Here is an 8,989-nt window from a genome sequence, read left to right on the forward strand (position 1 = left end):
AATTAACTTCTCTCTTTAAAAGCCTAATTTTTATTCATTAATACGATGTTCTCACTGTATTATATTTTTAGAGAAAGAATATATTTCGTAATATCACGGTTGATTTATAAATATATCAAAATAGGAGCTTTTGTAATTAAAATTTTTTATTTGTAATTTTGGACTCACATGCAAATTGAGTGAATTTTATTATAAAATATGTATCAACTATAGATGTAATTAAATTATAAAAGCCCTAAAGATATGAATTAAAAAAGTAAAAAAGAATAAGAAGCCACCAGGCATTCACAACGGAGGTTAATAGTTAAGTCCCTCCTTAAAGAGTGGAGTTAATATTTGATTTTTAATTTATGTGTATAATTGAATTTGTTATGGTTTATTTTTTAAGGAAGAATTAGTCCAATTATCTAACCTATGTATTGGAGATTTAATCTTTTTATCTAAATTATAATTTATAATTATATTAGAAAAAATAAATAAGACGGCTATAAATAAATAAAAATAAAAATAAAAATAAAGAGGAGGAAGAAGGGAAAAGAAGAGGGTTTGTGAATGGTTTCAGCATTTTAATAACATTCGACATAGCCTTTCTCTCTTTCTCAAATTCTAAACTCACGCTATTATATACCACACCAACGCTTCCTTCCTTCTCATCGCCGTCGAAGGCCGCGTAGATGCCCAAACGCGACGATCCGGAGATCGATTCGTCGCCGGAGCTCTCCGATGCAGCCGGTTCGGATGCTGAGGACGAGGGAGAAGATCAAGGCTGCGATGATGGGGAAGACGAAGAGGAACCGGAGGAGGAGGAGGTGGAAGAGGAGACTGAGGAGATAGAGGTGGAAGAGGAGGAGGAGGAGGAGGAAGAAGAAGAAGAAGAAGAAGAAGAGGGAGAGAAGGGAGACGAGGAAGAAGAGCCCGAGGAGGAAGTTGCGATGGAAGAGGAGGAAGAGGGGGAGGATGAAGAGCCCGAGGAGATGGACGTGGAGGGAGAAGGTGATCTATCCGGTTCAGAGGACTCCGATGGTTTGCTTCTGCTTCTTTGTTTATAAGTTTCTTTGCTGTGTTTTTCTAATCTGTAGGATTATAATGTGTAGAATTCTGGTTTCAATTGGATATCTAGAGTGGGAGAAGGGAAAAAAATAGGAAGAAATTTGAAGCGAAGTGTAGACTGATAAGTCGCTAACTGTGGGAGTGTGGAATGTAAGGGTTAAGTAAATTGGGTTAGATAGATTTTGGTGTTTCATGATATGTAGTGAAGAATGGATAGATAGGATCAGAAAATGTGGTGACAGGTGGTTATTGGAAATCTCTAATTATCAGAAAAGATTTGAGACTTCCCACCCCTAATGCCCATATATCACTATCCAATTAAGCAATGCCGAAGATCTGACTAAAAACCACCTTAAATGCTTTGGACAATTGGACACACTAGCCATGGAGCCTATCCAAACTGTTTGTTTTTCAAACCCTCATTAGAAGATTGAGTTGATGAATGCAGATGCATTTGGCTATTCCAAATCTCCACAGAATAGACAACCTTTCAATTTTGTTAGCTCTGACCCCAACGTAGGAAGAGAGAAAAGGAAAAGGAATAGAAGACTGTTGTTCGTAACAATAATGTAAACAATTAGGTAGATAGTATCACAGAGATGATGACAAGATAAATCTATACCGATATTTATAGGGCTTGCCCTATGTATGGCTTTACACCTCCTGCAACTAGCTTAGTGGGATTTGTTATCACCTTCTATCCTGATTGGCTTTTCATTTTTTTAGTTTATTCAAAGGATATTTTTTTCAGCATTTTCAGAGGCTTCTGTTTGTTCCGGAAGGCAGAATTCCTTCCCCAAGCAGTCAAGGGGTTGCAAATACAATCATTAACATCATAATATCATAAACTTAGATTCACAAGGGATAGTCTAAGATTTACTCCCCAGGCTAAACTAAGGGGTTTAAGTGTTCAAGTATGATTTGTCACACTTATGCTGGAAAGAGATTATAGTAATAGAAATCTTACACGTTCACTTTTGGTTATTTTTCTTTTTCTATTTCATGTTTTGCATCCATCAGGTCTACTTAAGTCTGAAAGGACACTTGCTTATTAATATAGTGGTGTTGTCCTGTGTATTGTTGCTCATGTAATCTCTATATAAAACAGTTACTCCCTAGCGTAGAGATTAACAAAACACCATTACATTGACACAAAAGCAAAACAAACCCTTGCAGTAACTCAGACCCCCCAACATATCCAACAGAAGAAAAATACACCCCCCCCCCCACAGAGCCATCCCTACTAGAGGTCCGAACCAAACAACAAAAAAGACTAATAAAAGTTCCATGGCATCACACTAGGCACCTAGGCCTACTATCCAAAAAAAAAAAAGGTTCATCCATAGCACAGAAACAAACAATACAATCAACATCAGAGAAGGATTTAAATGACCGCAACACACAACTTCAACAATTTCTACTTGCGTGCATGTTTTTCCTGATGTGATTGATCTTTTTGCGACATCTGCAATGATCATAGTGTTCACCACTGGGTCTTGGTGTCACACTCTCTAGTTAAGGAATGTTGTAACAGCAGTATTGAATCGTAGTTTTGAATTTCGTGCCACAGTTGAAAGTTAGGAGGTTGCTCTACGTCTCCATAGATCATGGAATTCTTATAGGTTCCTATATGATACACTCCATGCCATATTCAAATTTTTGTCATGTGGGATGCAGATTTTTTTACAATCAATTGTATCTTAACTAAGGATCATAGATTTCTATTTCTTAGAACTTAGAAGATTAGAGTAGCTTGAACTTTTTCCTTTTCATAGGACTTCATTTTCTTTTCTATGTATTTAGTTCGTGTTGATTGATTCTCATATTCCCTTTTCTATATAGATACTAGAGAAAACATAGAGTATGGAAGTCATGCTGAGAACCTGAAGCCAAACGTGTCCACTCATGAGAGATTTCACACCAGTCCTGCTTCAATTAGTCATTCGGTGGATGGTACTGGTGGCAACCTTACCACCTGTGATTCTTCAGCAGAGCTGCAAGCAACACAAAGTAAGGGCAAATCTGACATAAATGGTATCACCATGCCTGCAGCTTGGGATGAGCGTATCATTTCTTCGGAGGAAAATAGCCATTCTAAATCTAATTTAGCCAACAGAGATATTGAAGCTACGTTAGGAAAGGATGCCCCCAGTGACGCTTCAAGTGATGCACAAAGGCACAATGTTGAAGCTCATGATAGTCATAGGCCCCATTTAGGTTCCTGTGATCGGGACAATGTTAAGAAAACAAGATTTTTGCGGGTTCATAAATCAGTTGTGGAGAATGAGACAAAGGGTGGCCTTAATTATGTGAAATCCAATAGTATTTCAGAAAAGGAAGCTCCAAGTCCACAAAAAATTGTTGCGCTGCTGTCTCAAGAGGGCTTTAGTTTATCAAAGTATGAAATAAACTTCTATGAGTAAAAACAGTTTTACCCATTTTACTTGCCTTTTTAGATGCACATTTTTTTTTCTTTCTTTTCTTTCTAAATGATTTAAACTGATAGCTTTTAATCTTACTTCCAGCCCCCGTACTCCAAAGCATAGAGCCAGGAGTTCATCCCCTGGTGCCCCACTTGTGAATGTGAACAAAAGGCCTGCAATTGTGTGTGATTTTTTTGCCAGAGGGTGGTGCATCAAGGGTACTTCTTGTAGGTTTCTTCACCAGAGAGAGGGGCTTGTTTCTGATAGCAAGTTATCTAAAGAAGATGCAGGTGGGCCAGTTAAGAAGCGTGATTTTGTCGGTCATGCAGGTACCAAACCTCCTATCGCTTTCTTTTGAAGAATAGCTTGTACCAGAAAAAAAAAGGAATTTTATTTGCTTTCTTGAAAGTGTGCAGGTTCAATGGAAGAAGCCGAAAGATCAAAATTGTCAATCTCTCATGAGCCTCAAGACTCATTAGGTGCTGAGAGTACGTCAAAATCAGATTTACAAAGGGCACTTGTTCGTGCATATGGTGGAGAAAATCATGGATCACCACACCCCTGTGATGACATTAGTGTTCATACATCAAAGACTGCTGCTGAGGAGTTTCTCAGGATTGATAACTGTCGAGGCAATAGATCATCTAGTCCTGTAGGGAACGAGTTGCATCACTTGCCATGCCATCAGACTTTTGGTATAAGACCGTATCTTGGCTCCACCGAGAAAGAACATTCATCTACCGAAGATTTCCTTTCCCGAAGGCACCTTAGTGAAGAGAAACTGTATCTGGAAATGGGCAAAGTGGACTTCGTGAATGATATATCACTAATGAGGGCATCTTCTTTGGCAAGAAATGACTTGATTCCTGAATATCGATATCCTTCAGTTGGATCATCTATTGTAACTGGTATGCTTCAGAAGAGCAACAATCAGTACACTTACAATGGAACTGAGGATGTTGCTTTCCGATATCAGCAAGGCCTTTCCTCTTTTCCTGACTCTTACACTTCCTATGGTTTAACTAGCTCAGCAAAATCACCCTTTGATAACTCTCTTCACCCTTTAACAGATGCCTCTTCAGTCCATACAGTTTCTCAAGCAGGAATGTCATTATCTCGTGGTTCTAGGTCTGCTTCACTTCTAAGAAGTTGTTCACCATACCAATCAAGATCCGAAGAGAGCGCACACCAAAATAATCTTTTGGATTTTCCAGACTCCTCCGGGCAGAAAAAGGAGATCCAAGAAACTTCTTGGGAACCTTCTGTACCTTTTCGATCTTCGTTTTGTTTATCTGTAAGTAAATCGTCTCCTGGAAGCCAATATGATCCACTTGTTGATAGCATTGATGCTCCCAAAGCTGGAAGTATAACTATTCAAAAGTCTCCAATGACTGTGTTCTGTGATGTGCCAAGTCAGCATACAAATGGTCATCCTATTTTAAGGGGAAGCCAGACCCCAGGTTATACTACCCAGAAAACTATGGATTCTTCCTCTGAACCCCATGAAAGCATACTAGACAAGAGTACACCAGCACAGGAACTTGATGAATTTACTTCGGCAGTAACTGCTTCTGGACCTAGTACATCTGATGGAGGAAATATTTCTAGGCCTAAGGATGAGAAACAATATGTACCTCGTGTAAGTGAGGGTGCAGATATCAATGGGGCAGACCTTGACAGCAATCAAGTTGAGAATTGTAGAAACAACAAGGAGTCAAAGGCATTCAAAATATTCCGTGCAGCCTTGGTGGAATTCATGAAGGAATTGCTTAAACCATCTTGGCGGGAGGGCCACTTAAGTAGGGATTCCCATAAGACGATAATTAAGAAAGCGGCTGAAAAGGTTCTTCGTGCATTACAACCTCATCAAGTCCCAACTACTACTGAGTCGATAAACAACTATCTCTCTGCATCAAAACCAAAGCTTTCAAAGCTTGTTGAGGTATGATTTTGAAATTTATATAATGTCAAGGACAGATCAGCATTACCTTTTCCCGGACTTTTGTATTTCTTTGACATTTTGTGTTCCTATTTATTTGCAGGGTTATGTTGTGAAGTATGGCAAATCCTGAGCTTTCAATTCTTATATGGTTAAAACTCTCATGGGTACCTTGATGTGGATCTGATCTAAATATTTAGTGGGCTTATTTAAAACGGTGCCATGCACAATGCGAGCCTCTTTTCTTGGTATGCTGCAAATTTTCTTGTAAGACCTTCTGCTGCATGGCTCTCGTTCTTCATCTTGTAGACATCCGAGTTGTAGGTTTTTTTTTTAAAATCTAATTTTTAAAGCCTTCATGATTCTTGAATTTCTAATAGGGGCTTTATTCTTTGAAATAGAGAAAATTGGGTTTTAATAAGGCATATGGATTTTAATCTGACGATGTTATACATAAGATGATTACCAATTTATTACGCACTACTCAAGCTATGATGATGGCAGATGGAAGAAGCAGTTTCTTAGATATACTTATACACAGTAGTTTAACCTATGTTCAAGTTGCAATCATAGGCCAATCTTTTGCACCCAGCGACACAAGTTTTTTTGGTATTTTTCCATATTATACTGTATATTCTGTCCCCTTCATTAAGTGCATTTAGTACTCCAAGTTTTGTAGAGTTCTTCCTTTGCTCCAGCTTTTTTTGTCTTTTTTCTTGTGATCATGCAACACAAAGATGTTATGGTACATTCTTATCTTTTGCCACATGCCAACAGCTTGGTCTTTACACTGGCCTTCACAAGCCAGATAATTTTGCAGATAGTATCACTGTTTACTTTGCAAAAGCTCAAGTTCTGGGTAGTTCACAAAAAGTTTGCAAACTCTATAAGGTTACCAATTCAACATTTTGCTCTCATGATTTTGGCAAAATGGATACATTTTCCTCTGAATTTTATTTAGCACAAATAGAACAAATTTTTTTTTTTCAACTAGAGATCTGTATGGTGCCTCATATCTTGATCATAACTCATGCTAGGGCAATAAGAAAGTGAAAAAATAAAAATCTTTTGGATAGTTTGTTTCATTAAACATGTCTGTCGCATGTAAGGTTCAGTCTGATCAACTGCCATTTTGCTGCTAGATGTTTTACTGTTGAAATCCGTGCAATTTATACTTATATGTATACTCCACTCTCCAGTTTTTACATTTTGCTTGGTTATGGAGGACATTTCAGTTTTTTACTAGATTTTCTTGATATGATATGTGATTCTTTTCTTTATTTGAGCTCAATATTATATAATTGTTATCTAAAGAGGTTGAATTAAATCACGATAAGCGAAATTTCCAGATGGAAGGTTCCTTGTTATATTATCAGCGGGTGCTAATCACTTACGAAATGCTGAGATGAATGTTAGAGAAGCATTTAAGGTAATGCTTGAACTCGTTCAGATCCGAGTGAACCAGAATAGATTGAGAATATTTCTTACTTGCTACTGAGTTGGGAATAGCTTCTTTGAATCAGCTGGAGACTCTTTCAAGTACTAGTTATAATAGTTTGAGCTCATTTATGGCATATATCATATTTGTATCCGTTAAACCAGTGATCCGACGGTTATTTTGTTATGGCAGAATGACATTTATGTGTCAAGTTAGGTTGTGCTCTAGCTAACTATATTATGTGAATCATGTAGAGGTCCCTTCATTTTTTGTATCACAAGGTTTCCAACTTGATCTCTGCTGGTACAATCCTTTGTACATTATGTGCAACCAAAGTATGTCCATATAGCACTCCTTTATTGCACCATTAAAGTAAACCTCCTAATTTTCTACCTTTACACAAAAATTTAAAATTTACGCCTAGCTAAAGTAAGAGGTTTGTTTTTTTTTGTTAACTTAGAATTCTTTGAGCTAGTAGACTACTTATAATAAGTGGGGGCTAGATCTCTAATTTAAGACAAAGAAGTTTTTTTTTTTTTTTTTTTTTTAAGATAGCATTATAAAAGTTTGAAAGGTTAAATACATTTTATCCTTTGGAACTATGTTTTGTATCATCATGTCTTTTTATACTTTTTGATTATATGATAAATGCAAGCGCTATTAATAAAGATGATAAAATTATCTAAATGAGTGCTTCTTCTAAATCAATATATATTGAGACAGAAAATTTAGGATGCCATAGTGTTACAAAATGAAATGCACGGTGTAAAATGGTTTTTGTTCAAACTAATAAATTTATAAATTAAAAAGACATGAATATTGTAAACTTTAGACGGAATAATTAGCACTTGCAATTTGCAACTTTATTAAAAAGGAGGCAAAATGATATAAAATGAAGTCCAAACTTCAACTTCGTAAAATAGGAGTTTTTGACCAAATAAATTTATTTATTCAAATAGATTGCTCCTAAATTTAAAACTTAAAAAGGATCTAATTTGAACTCGTTAGTTGCTATCTCATATTTCTAACAAAAAAAATATTGAATTGATCATTGTAAAGTGAAAAGATTATTAGTTAATTTGTATCTATCTATTAATTTAATAAACTAGCCAGATTTATCATAATACAATTGGATAGACTAAGAAAAATATTAGATTCAAAATTAGATAAAATAAATAAAAATAATCAAATCTCTTTATTTTCCTCATATGTGTCGGTGTTTGTTATACAGATGCTAAAGGATACGAGTTTTAGATCTTAAACGAAAAGCTGAAGGGCTCTAATCTAATATTTTCCTATGGTACCCATTTATTTTCAGGTGCTGTGTCAAAAAAAAATCCTTGGGCACTGAAGAATTATTTGAGTAGATAAGTTAGTGAGGACGACTAGTTTGGTTAAAAAAAAATCTGGGTAAAATAGTTTCGATTCAAAGTAGGAGCAGTAAAAATATTAGAACGATAGAGTCGAGTATTTTGTCCAGGAGGGGAACTTAAAAGCACAGCGGCACGATCTAAGGGAAACAAAGGCAAAGCGGATTAGAGCGGAGTGGGCCCCCTGCCCATCAGCGTGGTCCAATCTAAATCTACCGTCAATTTCCCGGCGGCTGGGGACCACGTCATGTAGCCAGTAGAGACGAGAGAGAGAGAGAGAGAGAGAGAGAGAGAGAGAGAGAGAGGTTAACACCAAGGCCGAACTACCACCAAATCCCAATCCCACTCCATCCAACCCCACCAACCAGTAAAAGGGGAGGGGAGGGAGGGGGGGACCTAATTGTTAGGTGACTTTTCTTCTTTATCTTTTCTTTTCTAATTAATTGACCTTAAATTTTTAAGCTAACAATCGCAAAGGAGTCATGGCCTCATGCTGTCATGCAGCGTCTTGTTTTGTCTTCACCCAAAAAGCTCTCCGCTCTTTGACAAATTTGCAAATCACCACCTTCTTTTCACAAGTTTTATCGAAGATAATGCGGCAATTTCGTGCATTCGACCCTGCAGCCGATTTAACAAACCATAACGTATATAATAAGAAGCGCGTCGGTGCTGCTAGCCCGTACGTGCGATAATATACTCCAACCCATCTCTCTCTCTCTCTCTCTCTCTCTCCTTCGTGGAGGTTGCTTAACCACTCATTATATTTCGA

General features: G+C 37.1%; 1 protein-coding gene across 4 annotated transcripts; it reads left to right on the top strand.

Moving 5' to 3' along the window:
- Positions 1–530: 530 nt before the first annotated feature.
- On the top strand, positions 531–7,124 carry LOC140784910 (zinc finger CCCH domain-containing protein 36). Of its 4 annotated transcripts, none has more exons than XR_012108335.1 (6): positions 531–1,023; positions 2,893–3,448; positions 3,576–3,802; positions 3,890–5,415; positions 5,516–5,679; positions 6,762–7,124. XR_012108335.1 is itself a non-coding variant. In XM_073132516.1 (5 exons), the coding sequence occupies exons 1-5, from the start codon at positions 675–677 to the stop codon at positions 5,543–5,545; spliced, it is 2,688 nt and encodes an 895-aa protein (XP_072988617.1). In that variant the 5' UTR covers positions 531–674; the 3' UTR covers positions 5,546–5,789. The 4 variants fall into 4 exon arrangements, 2 of the variants coding, with proteins under 2 accessions (XP_072988617.1, XP_072988618.1); XR_012108334.1 differs by having other exon boundaries at positions 5,516–5,660; XM_073132516.1 differs by lacking the exon at positions 6,762–7,124 and having other exon boundaries at positions 5,516–5,789.
- Positions 7,125–8,989: the final 1,865 nt, after the last annotated feature.

The sequence above is a fragment of the Typha latifolia genome, chromosome 3 (genome assembly GCF_019914945.1).
Source record: "Typha latifolia isolate L0001 chromosome 3, TyphaL0001v2, whole genome shotgun sequence".
Taxonomy (NCBI): Eukaryota; Viridiplantae; Streptophyta; class Magnoliopsida; order Poales; family Typhaceae; genus Typha; species Typha latifolia.

Excerpts from the sequence above, each read along its gene's own strand:
- LOC140784910 (XM_073132516.1), top strand. The coding sequence starts at position 675 with ATGCCCAAACGCGACGATCCGGAGATCGATTCGTCGCCGGAGCTCTCC. Across the intron at positions 3,449-3,575 it reads GAGGGCTTTAGTTTATCAAA|CCCCCGTACTCCAAAGCATA; the intron begins GTATGAAATAAA and ends TCTTACTTCCAG. Across the intron at positions 5,416-5,515 it reads AGCTTTCAAAGCTTGTTGAG|GGTTATGTTGTGAAGTATGG; the intron begins GTATGATTTTGA and ends ATTTATTTGCAG.